The sequence below is a fragment of the Aspergillus versicolor genome (assembly GCF_001890125.1).
Source record: "Aspergillus versicolor CBS 583.65 unplaced genomic scaffold ASPVEscaffold_13, whole genome shotgun sequence".
NCBI classification, from domain to species: domain Eukaryota; kingdom Fungi; phylum Ascomycota; class Eurotiomycetes; order Eurotiales; family Aspergillaceae; genus Aspergillus; species Aspergillus versicolor.
This window is the reverse complement of record NW_024467536.1, coordinates 360,107-385,089: the sequence shown is the minus strand read 5'-3', so window position 1 is coordinate 385,089 and position 24,983 is coordinate 360,107. Positions and strand designations below refer to the sequence as shown.

At 50.7% G+C, this 24,983-nt stretch overlaps 12 protein-coding genes across 12 annotated transcripts; 4 read left to right on the top strand and 8 right to left on the bottom strand.

Moving 5' to 3' along the window:
• Nucleotides 1–312: 312 nt before the first annotated feature.
• On the bottom strand, nucleotides 313–1,653 carry ASPVEDRAFT_46772 (putative lipase/esterase). The gene is made up of 4 exons (XM_040813641.1): nucleotides 1,283–1,653; nucleotides 799–1,230; nucleotides 547–731; nucleotides 313–479 (listed from the first exon to the last, which is right to left on the bottom strand). Exons 1-4 carry the CDS (start codon nucleotides 1,554–1,556, stop codon nucleotides 360–362), a joined length of 1,011 nt encoding a protein of 336 aa, XP_040673235.1. The 5' UTR covers nucleotides 1,557–1,653; the 3' UTR covers nucleotides 313–359.
• A 154-nt stretch (nucleotides 1,654–1,807) lies between these two features.
• ASPVEDRAFT_46771 (uncharacterized protein) lies at nucleotides 1,808–3,584 on the top strand. Its single transcript, XM_040813640.1, has 2 exons — nucleotides 1,808–2,570; nucleotides 2,628–3,584. The coding sequence occupies exons 1-2, from the start codon at nucleotides 1,861–1,863 to the stop codon at nucleotides 3,124–3,126; spliced, it is 1,209 nt and encodes a 402-aa protein (XP_040673234.1). The 5' UTR covers nucleotides 1,808–1,860; the 3' UTR covers nucleotides 3,127–3,584.
• Nucleotides 3,382–4,788, bottom strand: ergS (the record flags this gene model as incomplete). The annotated part of the gene is made up of 1 exon (XM_040807840.1): nucleotides 3,382–4,788. One exon carries the CDS (start codon nucleotides 4,786–4,788, stop codon nucleotides 3,382–3,384), a length of 1,407 nt encoding a protein of 468 aa, XP_040673233.1.
• A 1,493-nt stretch (nucleotides 4,789–6,281) lies between these two features.
• ASPVEDRAFT_142572 (endonuclease/exonuclease/phosphatase family protein) lies at nucleotides 6,282–7,343 on the bottom strand (the record flags this gene model as incomplete). The annotated part of the gene is made up of 1 exon (XM_040807846.1): nucleotides 6,282–7,343. One exon carries the CDS (start codon nucleotides 7,341–7,343, stop codon nucleotides 6,282–6,284), a length of 1,062 nt encoding a protein of 353 aa, XP_040673232.1.
• Nucleotides 7,344–8,050: 707 nt separating this feature from the next.
• Nucleotides 8,051–9,603, top strand: ASPVEDRAFT_178101 (uncharacterized protein). Its single transcript, XM_040808806.1, has 4 exons — nucleotides 8,051–8,163; nucleotides 8,214–8,297; nucleotides 8,347–8,923; nucleotides 8,970–9,603. The coding sequence occupies exons 1-4, from the start codon at nucleotides 8,081–8,083 to the stop codon at nucleotides 9,564–9,566; spliced, it is 1,341 nt and encodes a 446-aa protein (XP_040673231.1). The 5' UTR covers nucleotides 8,051–8,080; the 3' UTR covers nucleotides 9,567–9,603.
• A 2,213-nt stretch (nucleotides 9,604–11,816) lies between these two features.
• ASPVEDRAFT_142683 (uncharacterized protein) lies at nucleotides 11,817–13,082 on the bottom strand (the record flags this gene model as incomplete). Its single annotated transcript, XM_040807859.1, has 1 exon — nucleotides 11,817–13,082. One exon carries the CDS (start codon nucleotides 13,080–13,082, stop codon nucleotides 11,817–11,819), a length of 1,266 nt encoding a protein of 421 aa, XP_040673230.1.
• A 711-nt stretch (nucleotides 13,083–13,793) lies between these two features.
• ASPVEDRAFT_202285 (uncharacterized protein) lies at nucleotides 13,794–14,788 on the bottom strand. Its single transcript, XM_040809371.1, has 3 exons — nucleotides 14,556–14,788; nucleotides 14,158–14,502; nucleotides 13,794–14,107 (listed from the first exon to the last, which is right to left on the bottom strand). The coding sequence occupies exons 1-3, from the start codon at nucleotides 14,753–14,755 to the stop codon at nucleotides 13,909–13,911; spliced, it is 744 nt and encodes a 247-aa protein (XP_040673229.1). The 5' UTR covers nucleotides 14,756–14,788; the 3' UTR covers nucleotides 13,794–13,908.
• A 234-nt stretch (nucleotides 14,789–15,022) lies between these two features.
• On the bottom strand, nucleotides 15,023–16,223 carry ASPVEDRAFT_46767 (uncharacterized protein). The gene has a single exon (XM_040813639.1). It carries the CDS (start codon nucleotides 16,206–16,208, stop codon nucleotides 15,102–15,104), a length of 1,107 nt encoding a protein of 368 aa, XP_040673228.1. The 5' UTR covers nucleotides 16,209–16,223; the 3' UTR covers nucleotides 15,023–15,101.
• Nucleotides 16,224–16,279: 56 nt separating this feature from the next.
• On the bottom strand, nucleotides 16,280–17,365 carry ASPVEDRAFT_46766 (oxygenase MpaB family protein). The gene has a single exon (XM_040813638.1). The coding sequence runs from the start codon at nucleotides 17,285–17,287 to the stop codon at nucleotides 16,463–16,465; it is 825 nt and encodes a 274-aa protein (XP_040673227.1). The 5' UTR covers nucleotides 17,288–17,365; the 3' UTR covers nucleotides 16,280–16,462.
• Nucleotides 17,366–17,914: 549 nt separating this feature from the next.
• On the top strand, nucleotides 17,915–18,932 carry ASPVEDRAFT_56833 (uncharacterized protein; the record flags this gene model as incomplete). Its single annotated transcript, XM_040815261.1, has 4 exons — nucleotides 17,915–17,943; nucleotides 18,045–18,240; nucleotides 18,297–18,598; nucleotides 18,665–18,932. 4 exons carry the CDS (start codon nucleotides 17,915–17,917, stop codon nucleotides 18,930–18,932), a joined length of 795 nt encoding a protein of 264 aa, XP_040673226.1.
• Nucleotides 18,933–19,669: 737 nt separating this feature from the next.
• Nucleotides 19,670–21,621, bottom strand: ASPVEDRAFT_202274 (sugar porter family MFS transporter). The gene is made up of 4 exons (XM_040809370.1): nucleotides 20,869–21,621; nucleotides 20,498–20,822; nucleotides 20,157–20,451; nucleotides 19,670–20,098 (listed from the first exon to the last, which is right to left on the bottom strand). Exons 1-4 carry the CDS (start codon nucleotides 21,365–21,367, stop codon nucleotides 19,748–19,750), a joined length of 1,470 nt encoding a protein of 489 aa, XP_040673225.1. The 5' UTR covers nucleotides 21,368–21,621; the 3' UTR covers nucleotides 19,670–19,747.
• Nucleotides 21,622–21,771: 150 nt separating this feature from the next.
• On the top strand, nucleotides 21,772–24,609 carry ASPVEDRAFT_178087 (uncharacterized protein; the record flags this gene model as incomplete). Its single annotated transcript, XM_040808805.1, has 2 exons — nucleotides 21,772–22,146; nucleotides 22,200–24,609. 2 exons carry the CDS (start codon nucleotides 21,772–21,774, stop codon nucleotides 24,582–24,584), a joined length of 2,760 nt encoding a protein of 919 aa, XP_040673224.1. The 3' UTR covers nucleotides 24,585–24,609.
• Nucleotides 24,610–24,983: the final 374 nt, after the last annotated feature.

The window sequence follows — 24,983 nt, the reverse complement described above, 5'->3', positions numbered from 1 at the left end:
ATAGACGGCATCACCAGCGTCAACTGAAACACTTCACGACGCGCCGCTGTCTCGCTCTATAACACAACCACGGCAGCACTATTTTGGTCCGTTGTTCGGCACTATAAATGTCCTCAAATCAGGAGCTCGCCAGTGGGTCGAACGCTGGAGTCGGCAGAGCGGGAGTAACAGCCTGTCAACGCTCATGATTCCTCGGAGCTGCTTCTGAGAAAGGCGTGAGATGGCTAGCCCAGAGGGGCACCCTTTATATAGTCCCCCATCCACATAGTTACCTTGGGTCTACGCAGTTGACTCCTTCACCAAAGGAATATATGGTGATATAAAATAGTATTATTGGAAACAGATAGGACTGTTTTAAGCTAATCCTCATCATCATCCAAAATATCAAGTAACCATTTCAAGCCCCGAACGCAGTCCTCTTGCGCCCATCTCGAAACACCCAACTCCTGGCCATAGATCCAAAATATATGATGGAGGCCCTGTTAGACGCGTTAAAATGTCTGCCCGCTTATGGACGACGCAAGAAGAGCAGCAATGGATATTCACCTCGTAGAAATCCTGCCTGACTTCAACCCCAGCCTCTTGAAGTCCACGAGCGTAGCAAACTGCATCATCCCGAAGAATATCCAGTTCGCAAATTTGGATGTAGGTTTTTGGCAGGCCAGCAAGGTTGCCCCAAAGTGGGTATGCCTCAGGACAGGTCTTCTCATTAGAAGGAACACCTAGTGAATCTGTAAATACGGCAAGTTAGACGGTTAGTATAACCCGGCTTGGTGGAGTATGTGGATTAGACGCTACCATGGTTATACGTCATACTCATCCGGTTCAAGTCCGCTCCATGATACTGCATCATCCAGGATTGATGAATGTCCCTATACTTAGGAGGAATTAGGGCACCATCATCCATTGCGTTAACGGTCACCGGGGCACGAAGTAGGACGCCACTTAGGTGGACCTGCTTGGCCGGCCTCTCATTCTCGGGCAGCTGGAACCAGCTGGGTGCATTCTGGGAAACGATTGCTGCTAGATGACCTCCTGAAGAGGTCCCACTGACCAGTACCTTAACGGGATCAGTAGATTGTGTGATAAACTGTTCTATGTTTCTCTCGATGTATTGAAATGCGTCTATTCCGTCGTTCATGGGAATAGGGTATTGATTTGCTGGACTCAAGCGGTATTCCACACTGATCACTGTAACTGGAGTATTGAGGGCCATGTATCGACAAGATGCTATCGGCTATTAGCAACGTAAAGGTTTGAGGGTATGGTCAGTTGTATATACCGTCCTCTGTCTCTAAGGAACCGCTAGTAAACCCTCCAGAGTGGAAGAAAATGACAACACCACGGCAATCTCTATTTTCCTTGGCAGTATAGATACGGATAGGGATTTGATGCTCATCACGGGCTGGAATTGTGGTATTCGTTACTGAGACCTGGGTAGCAAGAGCGTGGCCAGCCGGGCTTGCATAGAAAAGATCGTTTCGCTGGTCATCATCATGGCGGAGGCGAGGATTCTTCTTGAGAAATTCATCCCACTCTGGATTGATAGGAGACATTTTCAAAATATGTTTAGTGAGGCAGTAGATATGTCTCGTCCAGGCATTTATAGTGAATGTGGGCAGGCAGTCTGACTCTCGTATTCCCCGGCCGAACTTGCCAAAGGGCGTGAACTGCAATAGTAAACTTACATATTAATTTTGTTTAGATTTTATTGATAGAACAAGCTCACTAGCAGGCACCAAGCAGTCATCAACGGTCGGGCGTAGCAATCCCCACCTGCGTTGCCCGACTCAACCCCTCTTTATTCAACAGAGTCAGCCTCTAAACAACCTCAATTCAACAACCAACAACGTAGACAAGATGGTGGCCTCGGAATTCCTCTCACGGCTTTTTCAGCGCACGCCTCGTCGCCGGCGCCAACAACGACGACAGCCCCAGGAGCGCCCCGAGCAAACACCAGCAGCACCACTACCACCAATACCGACAACTCCAGAACCACGAGGGGAGCCGTCAGTGCGCATTAACCCAGCGGGATACACAGCGCGCGCCACCTTCGATTCTCCAGGGGTGAAAGACTCGACATGCAAAGTCAACGGTTCTCTCTACGACAATTACTACCTGCCCACTCTCCCATGGGAGTATCGCAGTCTATTCGCATCTATTTGCGAGGCTGCCGACCAAGATATTGAAGACCAAGGCCAAGAGCAGGGGCAGGAGCAAAAACAAGCTGATAACCAACAAGCAAAGTTAAAGTTAAACTCTCAAGAACAGAGCCCACTTTTCACCAGACTTCCTCCCGAAATCAGGTACATTATCTACCTGCATGCCTTTGGAGGCCGTCGGATTCACATGGACTACGATTACGACCCGCGGTGGCACAAATCCCGTCGATGGAGTTGGTGGCATCGCGTCTGCGACGATGATGCTGTTTGTCCCGTGAAGGAATTTGTTTGTCCGGAGACTGCGCCTGCAGAGGGCGCGATGCTGCAGCTTGGATCGAGTTCTTGGTTTAAGGATGGGTTCGAGTATAGAATTGATGCGGTCAATTGGTTACGGTGTTGTAAGATTGGGTATGTCCTGAACTCAGTTCTATTATATATTTGATTCTCTCGCTCATGGAGTGATAGATATCAAGAGTCCCTCCCGATCCTGTACAGCTCCAACACATTCGTCCTCAGCCAGGGGATTGACCAGTTACACCGGGTGACGAGGGTAATGCCGCGCGATCACCTGGCGCTTTTAACGTCTCTTTCTGTTGAGATAGACGTCTACAAGATCTGCAGGCGCCCGCCGCCGCATATGGATGGGCACTTTCGGGACTTTTATCATGGGTTTTTTGATTTGATTCGGCAACGCCTTCCGAATCTGCGCGGGCTCTCGCTTTCCATAGCGGGTATACCGAGTCCGCCTAGAACGGGAGTTGAGTGGTCCGAGGAGGGAGAGAGGATGTGGGTTGGACCGTGGGAGGAGTTGGGAGAGAGTAAGAGGTGGAAGAGGTTGGAGATTGCGGTTCCAGCGCGTTGGGTTGAAGAGTTTGAGGGCGTTGGTAGGCGGAGGGATATGAATTATGGGGAGAAGAGGTATGATCTGGTACAAGGGTTGGAATCGTTTCAGAAGGGGTGGTAGTTGACCTCGAGATTGATAGGAATCTTGAATGAGATGAATAGCTTGGTCTAGATGGCTCGGTAGTACATGATGGACATATTAAAATATGGTCGATAACAGAGGATAGTAATGCAAAAGAAAGGTGTAAGAGCCTAGTGTTGGCAAGAAGAGAATGGCAAAGGACAGAGGAAAAGTAATAATAGGAGTTGCAGGATACGCCGAACACCTGCTGTAAGAACTTCGAAGCCATGCAGCAAACATAACTGCGTTGCAATGTCAACTCGCTTTCTCGAACAGCAACCGCCTGATACTGATATTCGCGACATGCGCAACAGCAACAACAGGCCGCGGCTCAGGGATTCTCGAAGGAAAGATCACATAAACAGGAGAGTCCTGTTTACTGTCCGGCCTGAATTTGTCAAAATACGCCTTCTTCCCGCCAAAGGTAAGATGGTGATATGTATACTGATATACCCGGTCCGTCAGCCGCGCAATCGGAGCGGGCATGCCGGATACTTCGCCAAGGGACTCAGAGGGTTCGTAACCAACACTTAGGTACGATATACCTAGTTGTCGTGCATAAGCCATGGAGGCAAAGAGAAGAAGATCGCTGATGCCCTTGCGTGCCGCAGGGGCAGCGATACAGGGGTCGACGTGGTAGCCGCCCTTTGCGCCGAGCCAGCGCAGAGCCGTGAAGCCGTTGACTGCTCCCAAGGGATCTCGAGTGTAGATGTATGTCATAAGTGACGGCATTAGGAAGGGGTCGTATTCTGTTATGAAGGCCTGAGGCTTGCCGCTGGAGTTACGGGCGAGGCGCCACGCGTCGTAGATTGCGCCAAGCTGGGCTTCCAGCTTGAAGTCCGTGCCGTGGAGGGACGGGCTGTAGATGTCTAGCGTGATGCCACCCTTATTGGGATTGAGGAGCTGTCGGTTCTGCGTGAGGATGCGCTTCCCACCAGTTTCGTGGATTATTTCGTTTGTTAATGGGTTGAAAACTCTGTTGTTTCCGAATTGCATCATTGTCCATTTCTTGGTTGTTGATGCATATTGAACCAGCTCTCCAGTGGCGCCGATGATGGACATTCCCCAGCGTTTCCGCCGGCGGTAGTGCTTGAAGTCTTGCAGGAGACTGGGTATTTGAACCGACTCGCACATTGGGTCGCCCATTATGACGGCGACCCTGCTGAGGACTTTGAATGACAGTGCTGCTGTGCCTTGGTCATTGATAAAGACACGATAGCTGGGATCCAGCAGCCCCATCTGAGAAGCAAGGCCGTACTTGTTAGCCAGTCGTTCGACATCTTGCTCGGCAACCGTACCACTTAAGCTGACGATCCGGCTGCAGGATGATGGGTTGTGGCTGCTCGAGGAAGAGTTGCTCCGGTTGCTTCCCACCGAGACATCGCTAGTATAGTTGAGTGTCGTTTGATCGGAATTGGTTGCGAGTGTGTCAGAAGACGTCCTGTTGCTGCTGGGAATGCGCCTGGGAGGGTAGTATACATGCGATGAGATCGGCGACAATCGCGACAGTGGCCCGCTTGTCGGGACCGAGAGGTGGCTGTTCAATGCATTTTCAGGAGGAATTGCAGAGGACCGATTCTGGCATAGAGATTGACCGATTGTATCAGCGAGAAGTAGTTTCCTACGCGGCCTGGCAGTATTGGCCGGAGTTTGCGGCGTCATCTTCTGCTTCGTGGTGGTTTGCGGCATCCGGTTGATACTTCGGGAATCTGCAATGGCCGACGGGATGCCGGGGATATCGGTAATTTTGATGGTATCCGCAAACGGTAGTTCACAGCCAAATTTTAATTGAAGTCAGTATGATGTATGCGAGTAATTGAGGAAGTGGCAATATTCGCGGGAGCTTGTTTGGAACGACGGAGAGAAAGGTTGCATTGAGTTGGGCGCATCGCCGGTAGATATACCTCCCTAATGCTTGGCCATGGACTTGTCGACGATCTGCCAGGGTTATGGCCTTCTCCTTTCCAATGAACCCACGCGGATGACATCGTAAATGCGCCTCAGCCACTACTGGGTATGCTATAATGGCAGCCTAATGGCCCTGCTCCACGGAAACGAGCATGAGCCACGAGAAGGTAAAGTTAAACGATCGCATGGCATCTATAGAGATTTCCGAGCCAGCCGTAATTTCATGGTGCGACATCTTTGTATCCTTGTTCGACAGGTTGTCATTGTGAGCCACAATCGCATGGTTACTGGTCGAACGAGATGCCAGGGAATATGGTAGCCTGCCCGTACAATTTCAATGCAAATCCCCCTGGGCGTCTCCGCATATTCCGATCCAACGAGGCCCCCAGCCTTATCAAAATAGGAAGGCGCACGCACTCGTACATTCTCCATTGTGTGGGTCTCGAATGTCAAGCTTCGCATTGGACCCGGGTCCACCGAGACTTGACGGTCAGCCGGATGACCGTATTCAACAATGCCCCCGACTTCTACCTCATAAATATGAGCGCCTTTCTACGAGCTGCTCGAAACAGCGTTGCTCGTATTCTCACTTAACTGTGCCCGTTGTGCTCAGCCACGGTCAGGTCGAACGTGGATCACTATACTGGTACTCTGCATCTTCAATTCTCAGAACGTTCCGAACGCATCCCTAGGCAGCCAAATAACCCGATCACAGGTCAGTAATAAACTGGCTCCAAGGAGGATGAGCTCGTTGTCCGCGGACGCCGACCTGGCGCCAGGATTGGTGTCAATGGCTTGAGATCTCGAACGGCCTTGCCGAGTAGTGGACACAATCCCCGTTGCCCAAGTACGTTCTTTTCCTGTTTTGGGTCCGTTCCGATTTCTGCCTGCGGGCGTTTGCATCTGCTCGGAAAGTCCAATTTGTAGTCGATTGACGGAGGATTGGTTCGAATGAATGGTTTCGTTGGCAGGTGGTGTGCATAAGAGTAAGTGGACCACGGGGCTGTCGAGTATTCCGTTTCCAAGGCCAATTGCATGATCACGAGTTGATTACAATAGTAATAATTCGAATATTGCTTGACTTCGTGGGAAAGTGGCCTAAGCTATGATCAACCCTATTCAGTATGGACACAGATGGGTGTTTTGTCGAACCTGCAGCTATGGGGAGGTGCAGTAGACTCCACCTGGTCCGCAGCGTACAAGAATCGACAAGATGCAAACCAACCGCACAAGTTAAAAACGCGGCGCTAAGCAGACCTAAAAGGCACTATCTTAAAATCGGCCGCGAGTCCGAAGTGATCTGTAACCCAGATATCCTCAAAATCATCATCCTCGGTAGCACCATCACACTCGTCCGGCAGTCGCCCGTCAACTCGTGCCTTCAGACCCTGTCCAACTTTCGCCAGTGATAGCGCCTCAATATTCCCACAAAATAGGACTTTATCCAGGCGTCCGCAGGGAAATCGACCGTCTATATCGGGTGGACACTGATATCCCCAGGTGAAACCCTCCTCGGAGCCTTCAGTCCCACCGAGTGCAAGATATGCATCATTCAGATTACATTCGCTGGGCAGGTGTACATCCTCAGGTGCAAAAGCATTCAGATCGCCAGCGATGATTGCAGCGTGGGGTGTCGGAAGTGGCTCATCAGTAGCGCCCGCATTCTCACTATCATCAAAAGAGCTGCTGGGGGTGGATCCATGCATAAATTCTGACGCGAGCTTAAGCTGGACAGCCCGTCTAGGAGTTCCACTCGCAAGGCTTTCGAGGTGCGTATTGCAGATCCTGATGAGTGAGCCTTGGAGTTTGATGTCGACGAACAGAGCATCACGCTGCATTACAGACAGAGCATATGGGACTCTGAATACCCGCCCTACTGGCAGCCGTCGGTCGACAAGGGTTGTGGTCCCGTATGTCCCGCGCCAGTGCTGGTCGGATATGTCGGTGAGGTAGAATTTCTCCTGTATCCAGGGAGCGTTTTGTAGGAGTTCGAGGTCCGAGTGGACCATCTCTTGGAAGAAGATCACCGTGGGTGGGCCCCTGCGATTGTCATGTTCGTTTTGTAGCTTGTTCAGATATTTGAGGGCTTCTGTCATGCGCTCTGTCGGGGCCGGAGTAGAGAAGTCGATGTTCCAAGAGAGGAGACGAAGTTTGTCTGTGTTGGTCGGTGACCCCTGTTGTGTTGCGTCGACGTCTGTTTGAGTGAAGGCAGGTCGCCATCGCGGATGAGGGCTGCGCGGGTCGAAGTAGTGAAAGGGTTGGATTGTTGGCTTATTCAGCCGACGCAGTGCCGCTAACCCAGGATTCATGATGGTTTTTGATGCTTACCAGTGAGCGATGAGAGAAAAGAAGACAACTTAAGTTGGTGGTGTTTGGTGTTGGTCAACACGAACATGTGACCGGCTGCCTTGGCGCCTTACCCCCTGCTTCACCATCACCAAACACCAAGTCCGAAATTGTATACATGGGTCAATGGATGACATTGAGTAACGGGCATCATGTTCGGTTAGCTGACTGCTGGTGTGTCTTGGTCAGAGAGAGGCAGGAGGTTCCGGCGTTTTCGACCGACCTGTGATGGGGATGGTGACAGTGGGAATGGGTACAATTACCTCCTATCACGAACAGAGACTTTTATCTTTCCATTGGCAGATAGAAGATAATGGAGCTTATCATTTGGAGCTCCCACGGAGTTCGACCTCCATCAACCAAGTGGGTCAGGACTTGGAGGCGCAAGTCCACGAATCGGATGGGACTCGGTATCTTTGGCTCTGGCTTAACCTCGCGTGGTTCGATGTCCTTGCTGATACGGAATATGGGGTACATTCCGCGGGGAAACTATACTAGTCACTGTATTGGTATAAATTGGCTACTTGAACGGTGTTGATACCAGCCTAACCTTTTGTCGTTGAACTTTGCTGCCTATATGTCTGCCGTTGACCAGAAGAAGGACCCCGTGCGCGATGGGCTTGAGGCCATGGGTGAGAAGGAGGGCAGTATTGTTGACACACAGCTGGATGATCCTGTCTACCAGGCCCGTGAGAAATGGATGGTGCGAAAGCTGGATATCACGCTCATGCCTATCATCTTCATTCTCTACATGTTCAACTACCTCGACAGGAACAATATTGCGTGAGTCTCTGCATACCATATGGGAATTTTGTTAAAGCTAATTTTTATAGACAAGCGAAACTCGACTCATTCGAAGAAGATCTTGGCCTTAAAGGGAGCGATTACAGCACAGCAGTCGCTATCGTCAACATCGGGTTCGTCAGTATATCTTCCCAATTTAACAGTGCTAATACCCTTTGTCAGGTACATCTTGATGCAGCTACCCAGTAACATGATCCTCACTAAAGTGCGACCTTCTCTCTACATTCCACTCTGGGTATGCGTTTGGTCGGTCGTCTCAGGTGCAACAGCTGGTACAAACAGTTTCTGTGGCCTCATCGGTGTCCGCATCGTCCTTGGTGTCTGTGAGGCACCTTTCTTCCCGGGTGTCTTCTATCTCCTATCCTGCTGGTACACAAAGAAGGAGCTGGCACTTCGTTATGCAGTCCTATACTCAGGTCTTGTACTAGCAACAGCCACATCTGGGTTACTGGCGGCCGCCATCTTTGCTGGTATGGATGGTACAGCAGGACTACCCGGATGGCGATGGTTGTTTATCATCGAGGGTGCAGTGAGTTTCGTACTTGGTGTGATAGCCTTAGCCCTCCTACCAGATCTCCCAGGCCAGAATACCGGAAGTGCACGATGGCTGTTTAGTGAAGAAGAGCAACGGCTGGCGGTTGATCGGATGGCGCGCGATGCAGTGTCCAACCAGGAAGACAATGCATCTCTGAGACACGGCTTGAAGCTAGCTGTGATGGATATCAAGATGTGGATTTTCGTAAGTCACACTCACCAGGTCCTCAGGGTATTGACTGACTATCTAGGCATTTATCATGTGCTGCAGCCAAAGTGCCTACGGATTCAACTACTTCTATCCGGCCATCGTCGAGGGATTTAATCTTGGAAGTCGGACTATCACCTTGGCCTGCACTGCACCGCCGTATATCATTGGGGCCTTTATTGCGTACGGCGTGGCCTGGTCGAGCGATCGCTTCAAAGACCGCGGCTTCCACGTTCTCACACCAGTCCTTGTGGCAATTGTAGGCTTCATCATCAGCGTCGCGACACTCAATATTCCCGTGCGGTACTTTGCTTCGTTCCTGTACATCTCTGGGATATTTGGGGCCAATGCCGTGGTATTCAGCTGGGCAGCAACAACGGTGAGCGACACGGCGCAGAAGAAGGCTTGTGCAATGGCGATCATCAACATCACCGGCCAGCTGGGAAGTGTATGGAGTCCGTTTTTCTTCCATGAGAATGAAGCGCCCCGCTATCTCACGGCAATGATCTTGCTTCTGGTGTTTGCTGGTGTGGAGGCGGTGCTGTGTGTCTCGATGAAGCTTCTGCTCAGGAGGGAGAACAAGAAGCTGCTTGCCTGGGGGAACGAAGCTGGCGTTGTTCCCAATCTGTACACACTGTAGATGGTATATTATCTGTATCGAATGAGTAAAACTGAATTATCTTCCACAGGCTAAACGGCTTCCTGTAACCGCACTACTCCAAGCAGATAAAGATACTCCAACTGAAAATGATGATTGGAGTACTCCAATTGAACCAATATTTAGAGTGGACCACAGAATGCGGGGTAGGAGTGCGATAAGACACTGGAGTAACGGACTTGGAGGTTTGTTTCCAGTTACGATTCTCTCTAGAGTGTTGAGGTGCAGATCGTATTATCCAGATGAAGAAGATCTCGTGAGCAGACAACCATTCGTTTACTTTCGATACTGACTGCTGCAGGTGCAAGCGGTGCCGGTTCAGAAAGGTATATCCAGCCAGCTCATGCCAGCGCGTACTAATTCCTGCAGCTGCGATGCTCTCGGACAGAGCCCTGCCACAGCTGTTCATCAGCAAACCAGCCCTGCGAATACCGGGATGCTGATTGCAAAACACGGCCAGTCTCGACAGAATATACAACTAGCCTAGAGAATCGAGTAGCCTGGCTCGAGTCTTTTATCCTATCCCTGGCCGACACCTCTTCTGAAGACCGAGAGTCACGGCTAAAGTCGTTCAGTGCAACTGTTCGATCACATAACGAGTCGAAGCAGCTGGCCCTGTTCCCATTAAAGTACTGTCAAGGGACACTGCAGCCAGGTCCTGGAGGATCTTTGATTTACCATGGCCCGACAAGTATCCATCATACTTGGTCAACGCAGCCAACGGCCGGACTCTCGCTCAATATCCCACCGGACAGCGCTCACCAGCAAATATCACTTTCTGCATCTCTCCTCGCAACCTCCTACGAGCCAATAACCGAAATCGCCGGCTTCAATCTAGAAGACGAAGACGAAGCCATTACAAACGGTCTCCTCCTCTTCTTTAAATGGCAGTACTCTCATTTTATGTTCATCTACCGCGAGGCTTTCCTGCGCGATCATTTCAGCGACCGCCAGAACTGTAAGTACTGGTCCCCGGGTCTGCTCTTGTCTATGTGTGCCCTTGGTCTACAGATGTCTTGTGAGATCCGGGAACGTGATCTCGGAAATAAGTTCTATACAGCGGCAGAGAGTGTTTGTATTCTGTCCGGCTTAACGCAGCCATCTATCATAACTGTCCAGACGATTCTCTGTCTGGCGTTCTATGCTCTTGGACAAGGGGATTTATCAAAGAGTTGGGGTCTTTCAGGTATTCTCCTCTTCTCCTGTCATTGATGATAATATAAACTGATTACATAGGAATTGCATTTCGAATGGCTCAAGACCTAGGCTTCCAAAAGGATCCAGCCGACTGGATATTGCAGGACTTCTCAATAGCCACAAACGAGGACATCGAGATCCGCCGACGAATATACTGGGGCTGCTACAATTCAGATAAACTGATCAGCCTGATCTTAGGCCGGCCGGTTCAGCTACCATGGCATGATGCCTCTGTTGCGCAGACTGACGTTCTTCCGTATGTTTCACTTATTCCATACAATGCCTGTCTGGCTTCTAACTAACGACCAGCGACTTCCCCCAAATGCACGCCTGGCTCCCTGCCGGCTTCTCCAATGACGCAAGCGCCGCCGGGAAGTCTTCGTCTCTAATCCTGTGCTTCCGAGAGCAAATCCGTCTGTCGAAGAGCATCGAACGGCTTCTCTCCGGTCTAGCCTTCCTCCGGGCAGCCCCTGACGAAGTGGCATGGGAGGGATGCGTCGGCGATATGACAGTCGAGCTGTACAAATGGCAGGACTCACTGCCGTTAGCCGCGAGGTGGAATAAATGGGAACCTTGCTCGGCTGTTCTTCTGCCCAGTGTTGCTGTTTTACAGTGAGTCTCCTGAAATGTATCTGAGTCCTGCTGATTATATCCAGTCTTCTCTTCTATAGCACACTCATCGCACTGAATTTCGACCAGGCGGAGGTGGACCCCTCTACGAAACCACAGGAAAGTTCCAGGGAAATCTGCATAGCCTCTGCTGAAGCTATCACCTGTCTGGTAAGGAAATACCGGCAGCAACACGGTCTGCGCTTTGCGCCGATTATTTTGATATACAGTATATCTCAGGCCGCACGTACTATGCGCACTTTCGGTGCGTGTCAGGATGAGACAGGGTATTTGTATAGCGTTTTGGCGGAGTGTTCTTCGACTTGGGGACTTGCGGGCGAGGCATTGGGGTATATCCATGCGCAGAATGTAGCATGATGTATTTATCATTGAAAATAAATCTCCATATCAGACATAATAAGTGAACTATGCAACTGGAATCCCGCGCTCAATCCCCTTCTCCAACACTCTAACCAGACTCAGCACATCCTCCTCATTGTTATAGAACCCAAACGACACCCGAATCCCCAGTCTATACGGGGTAACATAAATCCCCTCCTCCTTGAACAGCTCCATCCACCGGCCATCATGTAAATCCAGTATATAAAGATGCGGCGCATGCTCCCTCCCATGCCCCGGTCCCACAATCCTAACTCCAACCCGCTTACACTCCCTCCTCAACACGCCTCCAAGAGCATAAAGATGTTCCTCCACATTCTCCGGCCCCATTACATCAAGATAAAACCGCAGATACGCTTTCGCCGCCGCCGCAGCAACGAGGTTCATATTTAGATGATCGAACCGTCGCGCAGTGGGGTGATACACAATCCCATCGGCAGGAACAAGTAAATCCGCTCGCACATTCTGCACAGCTCCATAGCCCACAATCGGAGGATTCGGATCCGTCTCTCTAATCACATCAGGATCCACATACATCGCCGCGAAGCCGGTAGGACAGTTCAGCCCCTTATGCAGGGAGAATGCAGCGGCGGAGACATTCAATTTCGTCACATCCACCGCCGCAAATCCAACTTGCTGGGTGAGGTCTGCAAGGACGTGGATTCCGCGCGGGCGATACACCTCACAGATCCCCTTGAGGTCATTCCACTGCCCGCTATGGAACATGACAGAGCTAAGTCCGATCGCGACGGTGCGTTCGTCGACATAAGGCGCGAATGTGTCTGCGTTTGCGGTTACGACGAGCCCCGTTTTCTCGAATTCAGGGATTGTAGGGATCTGGCGCACTTCGAGGCCTGCGGGTCGGAGGGACATCCAGGCGTATGCGTGGTGGGGGTGCTCTGAGTCGAGAATGACGACATTATCGCCTGGTTTGAACTTCAGGCTGTGTGCGAAGTTGTTCAGCCCTTCGGTTGTGTCGCGGGTGATTGCGATGGATGTTGGGGAGGCGTTGATGTACCGTGCTATTAGGGAGCGTGCGTCTTCGCCTGTTTGGAGCCAGGATTGTTTGGGGGAGGGAGAGAGGAGGGCTTCGTTGTTGAAGGCGCTGATTGCCCCGTGGACGAGGAGGTTAGACGGGGGTTGGAAGGAGGCGTTGAGGTAGGTGATGGAGGGATTGGACAGGAGGGGGACCAGATGACGGTAGATGGCGAAGTCGCGAGACTGCGTTAGGTCTTTGGATGTTGTTGATGGCAGTGTGGTGGTTGCGTTGGGTTCGGTGATACCGGGGGCCATGGTGTAGACGGTTGACTATTGAACTGGATATACGATGCAATGCCAATACCCCTTTCTATCAGAGTACTACGGCCTTTTATATACAACCGACAATTAATGTCTGGTATGACTGGTGAGGGGAATGGAGGAGCAAGTCCGCCGTTGGTGTGATTGGAGTACATAGTTGTATATCGCGGAGTTGGACCTCCATTGACCCACCGTTGGAGTATCTACTAGGCCAGGAATTGACTAGGGACTGCCCAGGATGAATATGGTCGAGGGGCTAGGTAGTACGCACCCATAGATCTATCCCTTACAGAGTTATCTTCTGCTCGCAGTAACTCAAAGGCCTGTTTCCTAGTTAGCCCACCTACGACACTACTAGCTCAGCCCATGTTCTACATCACTAAATATTATCATATTAAATTCCTCTGTACGGCTTGAAACTCATAGAGTGAATACCGTCCAGACGCGTTCGACCCTATGTTCGAGGATTACCATGGTGAAGATATTGCTTAAATGTATTTGGCCTTGATACTACGGCAATATGGCTTCTGATGCAGGAAAATGGCCCTGGGGAGGTTCGGGATCGCGTAGATGATGTGAAAAGCCATATGATCATATCACACATGACCGGTTATCTAATTATTACAGCTACTAGCAAATATCGAGTTTATACAGTAGGAGCTAAGCAGATAGTCCCATGATACGATCGTGTGTTTAGGCATTATACCTCTGAGAAAACAGTGCATTGTAGTAAGATGAAGAAGCATCGACTCTAAATATCCTTGCTCGAAATCTTGTTTGTACATGCAAATTTCTATCTCTCTCCAATGACCCGCCACGTCTAACCCGTCTTTACTTTGCTTTTGTTCTGATTGAATACCCAAATGTATAGGAATGGGTACACCGTCTCCGGAATAAGAGTGACAACAATGATCGCGATGCTCCAAAACGACCCTACATATTCCCAGTTCCTGGGGACATTGAGATATCTCCAGATGAACAGGCCATAAGCCGTGAAGCAGCCTAGATATCGAACAAGCCTGAAACCACATTAATAATGCCCACCAGTAGTGATTGGGGGGCCACATACCAAATCTCGAGGGAATGGCCCAGTAGGGAGCGATGTTTAACCAGTCCATACGCATACACCCACCCCGCCGGGAGCTGCAAGAGGATGCCCGTCCAATACGCTGTAACTTGCTCGCGGTCGTCTGGGTAGAGAGAGCACAGGTACCTCAACCCTGCTAGAGCTGTGACGCAATATACAAACATCTCCGCGGCAATACGCTTCCTTTGATCAGGGCCATAGACGCGCCAGAGAGCAATAAGAACGAACGTGAGATCTAGCTGGAACCAGGCCAGAAAGCATATTCTCTCTATCCGTGTGGTTGTTGTTGCAAAGGCGTAGTATAATTCATACGCCAAAGTCAAAGATCTACGCAGTCAGTTACCCGAGGAACATACTGGGCATGATATTGGTAGACATACAGGTACTTAAGTGATCCCGGCAGAACGCCATCCTTAACAGCTCGCATCATACCGAATACGTATAAAAGGGCGTATAATACCCCGCAGGAGATGATAAGACCATCCTGAACAAACAGGTAGCCTTCGGGTGGGTTGAGACGTGCGTCTGCGGGTTGCACCACCAGGTGGCGGATATGCTCCGTTAACCAAAAGTCAGACATATTTATGCGATTGACAGGGAAGCAAGGGATAGCGATCCAATATATGTGAAGCAATTCGCAGGTGCCTGGAGGGAAGAAGAGCGATCTTACATATTCGTCTGACGTCATCATGACAACATAGAAATATACTACAGCATTTCCCATACAGTTACACAGCTGACAATGAATAACATAGAATACCTACCCTAACGCTAACGGGGCCTATTGTTTAAAGTAGGGTCATCTACGTCGCTATACAGTATAAGCTTAGTATAAATAGCACCGTTCCTCGGGGTGGAAAGTCAAGCCTGGCTGATACATGTATATTTCTCTAGCTGCCATAGGTTATAGACTACCACACTGCTAATTAGACAGTTATGCGATGAGATTTGAGATACTCATAGTCCGGCATAGAGTTCACAACAGCCTTCTCAAGAGACCGAGCGGCCTCCTCACCAAACTCCACACTCCATTTCGCAACCTCGGCAGAGATTTCAATACACCCTGGGGCCTTGTCCTTGATAACACCGGCCGAATCGTTGAGTGTGGACAGCATAATAGGGGCAAGTCGTTCGTGCCGGGGCTGCTCGGCCTTTGGGACATCGCTAGCGCGCGCTGGCTTCTGATCATCTTTCTTACTCCACTCAAATTTGACTGTATCCTTGTCCATCCCCAGCCGTTCGCAGAGTTTGAGCACTATCTCCGGGCTGTGGATCAGATCGTTTGCATCCACTACAATCGGGCTTGGCGTACACGGTTGCTTTATGGTCCAGTCGAAAAGGCTGCGGGCCCAGTGGAAGGTCATATTTCTTACTGATGTTGCGCTTCTGAATTGCTCCTCTGTCAATCCCAGCTCGTCCGCGAGCTTCAATACAGCGCGGTACAGCGATGGCCACGCGAGTGCCGGATGGCGGATAATAAAAGCCATCTGCCAGGTCCGCAGGTACTCGTCTGAAAGAATGGTCTCATTGGAAGAGGAATAAGTCCGGGTAGGGCCATACCTCTCAGGGATATGAATTGCGGATCGAAAGTCTCGCGTGAACTCAGTGTCATCAATCCCACCTTTCAGTTTCTGGAGCGACGCTGGATGGGCGAACCAGAAGGAGTGTTCTTTGGCGAACATGATCTTGCTTTCATGCTCTGCCTGTTCCGAGTAGGTTTCTAGATTCTGAATACTGGATTGCAAAGCGCTCCTTGTCTGAGCCTTTTCCTCCTCACTCCATTGCTCGACTGGCTTGTCACATAGTCCAGTAGTGGTGGTGTGTAAAAAGTATGGGTAGAAGAAGTACCCGCCTCTTTCGCTAGTCAGAGCATTTGGTTGCTCGTAGATGTTCAGCATCTGCAGCAACAGATTGCTAGCAGTGCGTGGTGTGCTGACAAGCAGCACGCGCCGCGGGCTATCCTCAGTGCGGGTCATGCCTGTAACGTAGGGGATGGGACCGGTAGGCGATGAGCTAAAAGCAGCCCAGAGCATTTACGTAGATTTTGTAGATGGAAAACTTGAGCTAAATATTTATGGGCAGACGGGGTCTCGAGCTGGAAGTCTTGAGCACCAATATGTCAGATAGTTCTCCCCTTACAAGGCTAGTGGGCCCTATTGCATGAAATTGAAGCCAAGGTCCGATCAATAATTGATTTTCGACGCAAGGAACAGGGCGATCTGCTTAATCAGAGAGTCGGTGACCCTAAGCCCTTTGGCAAACGAACTTAACTCAACCAATAAGCTTCTTAATCCCTCCTCAACCGCTTGAGTGTCTCTTTGAGATCGTTCATATAAAAGCGATGCTGTCGCTGGCTTAAGGCTGCCGGGATCAATGGATATGCAACACGCATCGACAGCGCAAAATGGTAGTACATAAGCTCGCCCATCATGGAAGGTTGAAAACTATACTCCCTCGCCAGCCGGTCTGGTAGCCAGCTCGCAGTAACGAGGCGCATGAGCGGAGCCCCAATGGACATCCAAAGCGGCGTGTTTTGAGGATATAGGACATGCTGGCTCAGTCTGCGCGCTTCGGGGGTAATTTGAAGCGTGGAAATATTATGATTCCAATACTTCCAGAATTCATCCATCGTTGACGGCCACATTGTGGGGGGCATTCTTAGCGAAGATCCAAATATGGCTGATTCCTGTAGCAGGGTTTCTTTCGTGCTTTGTGGCAACTTTCCGATGAACTCCTCATGAACATTGAGGATGCTCATGAAGATCGTCGCTGCGGTCCATTTGTGCAGTTCGGGGTCATCTGCATCATAGCCAGCTCCTTTGACGCGGGAGTGATGTCGATGAATCACAGAGACTATAGACTGTTTTTCTTGCTGCGTCCCAAATAGTACCGCATTGCTGAATCGGAGAGTGTTGCGAAGGCGCAGCTCGAGCCGTGAAGAGAAGTTGGAATGACTATAGCTACCTTTTGCGAGGGCCGGGTGAGCGAACTGGCACAAGATAGCGAAGGGTAAACCGAAAATGAAGATGTCATTTTGAAGAACAGTTCTGAGGATCTCTGGTTCCGCAATCGTGTTGAAAGAGTGTTCGTTGCGGGACTTCCTAACGGCCATGGTCGCTGCGACTGATGGGGGTTGGATCCGTAGACAGGGCCAGGCTTTCATGGGATCAAGTATATGGTAGCCCTACCGCCAATACCTTGGTTGGTGGTGTGGCTAGGGCGGCAGCGCAGAATAAGTATTTTCTGATACTAGAAGAACAGTAAATCTTTTCATCGTCGATCCACCGTACATGAATGAAAACGCTAGCCACTTCAAGCTTTTCTTCATACAGAGCTAAGAGGATTTGGAAGGAGAAAAGGCAAGGGGCAGAAATACTTTTCATTCGTGTAGCTATCACTAACTCCTTTGGGAACTATTAGAGTTATCTCCCAAGGATCGTCCCTAACATGGAGACTATGATGAATCTATTCAGTCCTCAGGATCAGTACTTGGCTACTTCACTGCAAGGGGTACACTGATGTTGGGCTGAAGCTGAATGCCTGAACATACCTGAGTGATATCAGCTTCTGATGCGCCGTAAGCGTCATCTAGTTGGTCAACGTACCAGGCTTTACTTAAACGGATGCATCTCTCAGAGGAGACATGGACAGCATTTTGCTTTTATCCAGCACTGATACAGCATCGCCCACTATGTCCCGCACAATTGATAAGTTGTCCCTGCCGACCAAACCGAAGTAGATGAGAGTTGTCGTCGCCAGCTGTAGTCGGTAGGTCGGAAAGTTCCAATTCAACCCTCAGCGTTGGCCTGGCTATCTTTTTGTCTACTCGGAGATAATGCAAGAAAAACTGACAGCTAACCCAATATTAGAACGGGGACTTTGGGTCTTTATCTCGCTATGAAATCCCTAGGCTTTGCTCCCTATCACCTTGCTGAAGTGTTGCATAAACACGGAATACAGCATATGAGGATCTTTCGAGAGGCTGTACTTGCGCAGCACCATAATTATCCTGGGAATCGTCCTTACAACAAAGCAGATTTTGCTAAATGGCTGGGGGACTATGATGTAAGGATCTATTACTTGTCTCTTGCAGCCGCTAATTGCTCCTCGCTCTAAGATAGTGTTTGGTAGAGATACCAAGCTATTTGGGGACAGGTGCTCTCGAAATGTATGCGGAGGATCCTGATACTAAATTCATATTAATTGAGAGGGACCCGGGCAAGTGGCTAAAGTCCATGAATAACACCACAGCCCGAGCCATCCAGATTGGGAACATGTTTCCTCTTAATGTATTAAAATTCTTCGATGAGGAGATGTATAGCTTCCTTGAACTCAACAAGGTTCTATACGGAGTCTGGTCTGATGGTACGAGCCCCGGCAGCCCCGAAAACGAGAGAGCCCTCCGGGACAATTATACCCAGTAGTACGTCTTCCTACGTTCCGCTATATAAGTGGCAGTCACGCCAGATTCCAGCTAACCAGATTGAAGCACCGCCATGGCCAAAAGGGTCATTCCAAAGGAGAGACTGCTGGCCTTAAAACTAGATGATGGACTAGGGTGGGAGCAGATTTGCCCATTCTTAGGGCTGCCAGTGCCTGACACAGAATACCCGCGTGTCCGTAATGAGCCAGAAACGTTCCAAAGAGCAATAAGTGGCTATCTCTGGCGCAGAGCTAGAGTAGCTGCCTTCCGGCTCGGGGCTTTGGCTTTGCCCATCTCTGTAATTGCAGGCTACTTGTGGTGGGCGTTGTTCTAACGGTGACGTTATGGCTGCGGAAGAAACAGTCGCAGCTATACCTAGAGATAGGAATAGGTGTATATCATTGAATGAATGGCGGGAGCTAAATATATAGCCTTACAGCGAAAGCTTCAGGTCTGCAGGGCTACTAGGATGTAATATGGAATAAGGGCTCTCCCAAGGCGTTTGTGTCAACAGCACCAAACCCATTACCCGGGGTATCTGCAGGGGTGACACGACCATTAGGCTGCAAACGAGGAACCCTAGCAATTGAAGGATTCGTCCACTCCGCAAACAGGTCAATGGCACGGAGTCTGTCAGCAGGGAAGTGTTGAGCAGTCCCTCCGTTCTACAGGGCCAGCATTCCCCTCTTGATCTATCAAGTCCGGTTCATCTGCAGCCGGAGTGCCACATGATTTTTGCCGTTAAATGGTCCCGAGCTTGATCGGATCCTCGAGACCCTCTCGGGGTGAATAACAGCGAGGTCGGTCCATTGAGGCCAAAGATCAATCGCATATAGACCGTCGGCCGTTGAAACTGGACCCATCCATCGGGACAAGTGGAGTAATTCTCGAGACATTCTTAGCGGCGGCGTTCTCGCTCTCGCAGCACAACTTCGCCGCCGCTAATAAATTAGTGTTTGCGCTAAATGGACTAAAATATTAGTTCGGGTTGAAGTTCCAGCATCCAGATGACATGGTCGAGTCTGAAGATGGAGCGAGCAGGATTAAGCACAATTAGGAGAGGGAGGTGGTACGGGATATCCGAGTTGTTGATTAAATGCCTTGGATTAACTGCCATTCACTGGGACATTACTATACACAATAACTAAGCTAGACCTGCCCCGCATTCTTCTGATTCCCCTCCCAGTGCGTGGCCTGCTGCTTCTCCACAGCCGCATCGGCAGCATCGGGATCCTCCATGGCATGCGGCACAAGCTGGTCGCCAAACAGCTCATCGATCTGTTCGAGCGTACGCCCCTTGGTCTCGGGGTAGAAGAAGTAGTAGCAAGTAGCGGCAATCAGGTTCAGTGCAAAGAACAGATAAAAATACTTGAAGCCAACGCTGTCCAGTGCATTCGGGGTGAACTGGGCGAAGACCAGATTAACAGTCCAATTGGTGAAGGTCGTCAGGGCGTTTCCGAGTGCGCGGACCTCCACGGGGAAGATTTCAGCGGGATAGACCTGCAGTAATTAATATTGACTTTTTTAATATGCTTGAATATGCGGGAAGTGGACATACCCAGGAAATAATCCCGACGGGAGTGTAGAACAGACTGAAGACAAAATTCATCGCAACCATGGACCGCAGTTGGTTCGCGTTGCTTTGGTCCATGTATTGTGCTTGCACTGCATTCACCAGCAGGGCGGCCGAGAGGAAGATGGCAGAGACGAAGAGAGGCTTTACACGGCCGACTCTGTCGACAAGGTACAGGCCGATGCTGCAGTATACGATGGACAGCGCACCGCTGATGCCGATGATCATGAGGGAAGTTTGGTTGTCGATTCCGAGGATTTCATAGATCCTAGGTCCATAGCTATAGCAGTCAGTCTAAATACTCCATCCATGATCAGGAGCCATACTAGTTAATGACGTTAATCCCAGAAAGAGGCCCAAATGCCTGCACACCACAGCCCAGGATCAACCGCCGTCGCCAGGAGGGCTTGGTCAGGATTGTCTTCCACGACGTATTTCCCGCAGCCCGATCAGCTGCAATAACATCGCGAATCTCACGGAATTCGAGGTCAATGGTTTCTGCCGACTCTCCTTTGCGAATGCGTGTAAGAACGGCCTTTGCCTCCTCGTGTCTGTCCTTCTCCATCAACCAACGGGGAGACTCATCAAGAAACCAAATACCGGCGACGAGAATGAGACCGGGGATGTTTTGAAACGCAAGCGGGAATCGCCCTAAACTGTTAGCACTTGAATTTCAAACTGAGAAGTCCGCTCATACATGAGAACTCGTTGGTAGAAAAGGAGCATCCATATCCCAGCCACTGCGCAACCAAAAACCCCCAACTCAACATCCACTGTAACAAGCCAGACAGGGTAGCTCGCCATTTCGGCTCTGACAGCTCAGCAGCATACATCGGAATTGTCGCAGTCAGCATTCCCACCGCGACACCGGCAATGAACCGGCCGATGATGAGCATAGCCATACTGACAGCCCCAGCCTGGAGCGCGCATCCTACAATCGAAACCACAGCACCAGCCAGGATTGTTCTTTTTCGACCTGCCCAGTCCGCACCAGCCATGTTGACCATGGTACCTAGGATCGCGCCACCTTGGAACGAGGATACGATTCCGCCGGTGACGGTGGCGCTGGGGTGCGTGAAGTACTCATTGAAGGTGGGAAGCGAGATGGTCGAAGTGATGATACCGCTGTCGTATCCGAAGAGAAATCCTCCCACAGCCAGGAAAATGGCCGAGAACACGGTCTTGAAGGACAGCATGGCGGTTGTGTTGGAGGGTGAGGTGTTTGGTAGTTCGGATTAGGGGCACACAGACTCTTATATAGATGACCACACATGCCAACATACACCAGATCCGGTGTATGGTCCGATACGCCTAGCGAATACGCCACTACACGGGATTCAATAGCCCGAGGTCGATGCAGCTTTCATCTCATCAATATTCGAAGTTCCAACGGCCTCCAGAACTCAACCGGAATGTGGAGAAGGACTGGAGACTCCAGCTCGGAAGTTCCGGCCTGACTCGTGTTGGCCTGTGGAGGAACCTCGGGGAATCGCCTACCGATGGCCTCGTGGAGTGGATCCTGCTGGATTGCTTTAAGCTCGAGCTAATGGAGCTGTGCACTGCTGTGTTCTCTGCCCCTCGTTATCTTCTGTGCTGCAAAATGGAGGTCACTCGCTGCGGGATTCACGGCTTCCACGAAGCACTTGGTATTGACACTGAGGAGGTTCGCTTCTTCTGGGTGGTCGAAGCCAATAATACAAATGCCCAACAGCGTGCATATCGTATTAGTGTCTCCTCCAGCAAGACAGCGCTCGATGAGCCAGATGCCTGGGACTCTGGCCGCGTACAGAGCGATGCCCAGCGCAACATCGTTTGCAAACCCGAGAATGGCTTCAAGTCTACTACTTTATACTTCTGGCAAGTGACTGTCTGGGACGAGAATGGCAATGCTTCGAAGAGCGCGATCAATGAATTCTACACGTCGTATCCCCGCTCATCCAGACTTCTTCCGCCTTACAGCATGAACCAGACCTATGTAGCCTCCTCTTCCTCTTTTACATTCTTAATGAATCATTCTGACAGTTATAGATGCCGCATAGCAGTCTGATCTTCCGCACCTGGTTCGAAAACGAGGCCGACCGGTGGAAGGCCGTATGGATTGGCAACGGCGGAGACAAGCCCATCTACCTTCGCAAATCGCTACAGCGCACATCCTCAAAAGATGTCGAAAGAGTGATCATCTTTGCATCTGGCTTGGGCCATTTCAACCTCACCGTCAATGGAAAGCCCGCTTCAACGCACGTACTCGACCCGGGCTGGACAAACTACCACCGCACCGTGCAGTATGTCGGCTACGATGTGACATCCCACTGGGGCAAGGAAGGCGAGGAAAATGTCATCGGCGCCCATGTCGGTAATGGATTTTACGCCGGTGACCAGGGTGATCGCTTCTTCTGGCCGATGTACGAGGATAATACTTATGTTCGCTATGGCAACGAACTGTGCTTCTTCGCGGAGATCCACGTCCACTACACCGATGGCTCGCATGAGACAGTCATCTCTGATCCCAGCTGGAAGGTTCGAAACAGTGCAACTACACTTGCGAATATCTACATGTCAGAGGATCATGATCGTCGCTTATACCCAGTTGGCTGGGATGTCTCTGGATACGACGACAGTGACTGGGCTCCTGCTAAACCGCTGACAGGGCCGAGGGGAAAGCTGCGATATCAAAGTCAGCCTCCGGTTATCCTGCACAATACATTCAACCCTGTTCGGCATCAGGTCCTCCATCCTGGAGTGACCATGTTCGATCTTGGCCAGAACTCCAGCATCATGCCACGGGTGGAAATAACTGGCCCTGCAGGGTCCGAAATCATCATCCGATACTCCGAGACCATTGATGAGAACGGCGCCGTCTTCATGCCCGATCCTCTATTCAAAGAATTCGAATATGGCGTCTACACCAAATTCATCCTCTCCGGATCATCCGAAAAACAATCCTGGACACCCGACTTCTCCTTCACCAGCGCGCGCTACATCCAAATTGAAGGCGCCTCACTAGACCAGAACGACACCCTCCCAACCATCAACTCCGTCACAGCCCGCCACGTCTCCTCCGCAGCGCGACAACTAGGATACGTGAAAACAGACAAGGACGACGTCAACGCCCTCATAAACGCCTGCTACTGGAGCTTCTCCTCCAACATCTTCAGCTACCACACTGACTGTCCCCAGATCGAGAAATTCGGGTGGCTCGAGGTAACTTCCCTCCTGGCCCCAGCAACGCAGTACGTCCGCGACATGGAGGCCGTGTACTCCAAGATCCTGGACGATATTCTCGATACCCAGGAATCAAATGGCCTGGTTCCGACTATGGCGCCCGAGATTCGGTATATGTGTGGCCCGCTGCATGATACGATTACCTGGGGTTGTGCGATTGCGTTCCTACCCGAGTTGATTAAACGGTATTACGGCTCGACAGAGGTTTTTGGGAAGATATATCAGCCCTGTGTGCGGTATATGGAGTATATGTACACGAAGGAGCGGCATGGCGGGCTGATCGAGCACGGGTTAGGCGACTGGGGTCGAGATATCGCCTTTGGGAACCACCAGGCGAATATCGAGACGGCGGTTTATTATCGATGTCTGCGGAATGTCGCACTTATGGCTGCAGAGCTGGGATACGTTGAAGACGAAAAGAAATACACGGCCTGGGCGGATCGGATTTATGAAGTGTATAACAGACACCTCCTTGTCACGGACAAGACAACCCGTCCTTATGCGTTCTACACCTCGCTTGATAACCCGGGTGTCCAGGACTGCACGATGGTCGCACAGTCCGTAGCGCTGCAATTTGGTCTCGTCCCGGCAGTTCATCGGCCTGATATAATCAAGGCGTTCCTATCCGCGTGCGCTGCATCTGGGAACCGCATTGAAGCCGGCGAAATCGGGCTAAAGTACCTGTGGAACACACTCGCCGAGCCGGACGTGAATAGACCAGACATCGTGCTTGCCATGGCGCGGCAGGAGGAGCACCCGAGTTACATGCGCTTTCTGCGACGCGGGGAAACAACGCTGCTGGAGTTCTGGCAGGATATGTGCCGGTCCAAGTGCCATGATATGCTGGGCACGATCTATGAGTGGTTCTATGAGGCGGTGCTGGGTGTTAAGCCTGTTGGAGATGCGTATCGGACTTGGACGCTGAGACCGCCGGTTGAGAGTGAGTTTGGGTTTGTGGAGGGGGAAGTGGATTGTCCGTATGGACTTATTAGGGTTCGGTATGAACGGGTGCAGGGTGGTGTGGTGAAGCTGGGGGTTCGGGTGCCTACTAGTACGGCCTGTACGCTGGTTCTGCCCATTGGATGGAAGGTTGTTGATGAGGCAGCAGTGGCTGATATGGATGGAAAGAATGAGGTTGTGCTGCCGCAGGGGACATACGATTTTGTCGTGCGAAGACAAGCCATTAACTAGAGCTAGACTATAGATTTCAACATACTGGATTCATTTCTCCATTGCGGGATTCGCTGCATTCCGCTGCGGATACCTTGATATAGTAACGCTTGGTCTGTATTACCCTGACTATCAGGGAGCCACTAGTCCAAGTCGGATGAGCCATTCCAGGTTGTAGTAGGTTTAATACTACCATTATGGTCCTGTTGTGGATTTGGTACGCGCAAAATGGGCAGTTATAAGGCTACAGTTCCATGTTCGTATCGATAGTATATTGATGCCAAAGCATTCAATTTGAAATACTTCCAATGCTTAGGATTCTGAGAGGTTTGAGTAACCTGGTGCAGATGTATGTTCCTTAGAGAACGCCCCAGGGAAAAATAGGAATATATAGCATCTAGCGCTGCTGTTCAAGGCGTC

Bases quoted from the DNA above. Each gene is read 5' to 3' on its own strand.
- ASPVEDRAFT_46772 (XM_040813641.1), bottom strand. From the start codon at position 1,556: ATGTCTCCTATCAATCCAGAGTGGGATGAATTTCTCAAGAAGAATCCT. The intron at 1,231-1,282 runs GTATATACAACT...AATAGCCGATAG, and splicing joins TTCCTTAGAGACAGAGGACG to CATCTTGTCGATACATGGCC. The intron at 732-798 runs GTAGCGTCTAAT...CCGTATTTACAG, and splicing joins GAGTATGACGTATAACCATG to ATTCACTAGGTGTTCCTTCT.
- ASPVEDRAFT_46767 (XM_040813639.1), bottom strand. From the start codon at position 16,208: ATGCTCTGGGCTGCTTTTAGCTCATCGCCTACCGGTCCCATCCCCTAC.
- ASPVEDRAFT_202285 (XM_040809371.1), bottom strand. From the start codon at position 14,755: ATGTCTGACTTTTGGTTAACGGAGCATATCCGCCACCTGGTGGTGCAA. The intron at 14,503-14,555 runs GTATGTCTACCA...CTGACTGCGTAG, and splicing joins CCGGGATCACTTAAGTACCT to ATCTTTGACTTTGGCGTATG. The intron at 14,108-14,157 runs GTATGTGGCCCC...ATGTGGTTTCAG, and splicing joins GGCCATTCCCTCGAGATTTG to GCTTGTTCGATATCTAGGCT.
- ASPVEDRAFT_46771 (XM_040813640.1), top strand. From the start codon at position 1,861: ATGGTGGCCTCGGAATTCCTCTCACGGCTTTTTCAGCGCACGCCTCGT. The intron at 2,571-2,627 runs GTATGTCCTGAA...ATGGAGTGATAG, and splicing joins TTACGGTGTTGTAAGATTGG to ATATCAAGAGTCCCTCCCGA.
- ASPVEDRAFT_46766 (XM_040813638.1), bottom strand. From the start codon at position 17,287: ATGGCCGTTAGGAAGTCCCGCAACGAACACTCTTTCAACACGATTGCG.
- ASPVEDRAFT_178101 (XM_040808806.1), top strand. From the start codon at position 8,081: ATGGTGCGAAAGCTGGATATCACGCTCATGCCTATCATCTTCATTCTC. The intron at 8,164-8,213 runs GTGAGTCTCTGC...TAATTTTTATAG, and splicing joins CTCGACAGGAACAATATTGC to ACAAGCGAAACTCGACTCAT. The intron at 8,298-8,346 runs GTTCGTCAGTAT...ACCCTTTGTCAG, and splicing joins GTCGCTATCGTCAACATCGG to GTACATCTTGATGCAGCTAC.
- ASPVEDRAFT_202274 (XM_040809370.1), bottom strand. From the start codon at position 21,367: ATGCTGTCCTTCAAGACCGTGTTCTCGGCCATTTTCCTGGCTGTGGGA. The intron at 20,823-20,868 runs GTATGAGCGGAC...CTAACAGTTTAG, and splicing joins TTCTACCAACGAGTTCTCAT to GGCGATTCCCGCTTGCGTTT. The intron at 20,099-20,156 runs GTATGTCCACTT...TAATTACTGCAG, and splicing joins CCGTCGGGATTATTTCCTGG to GTCTATCCCGCTGAAATCTT.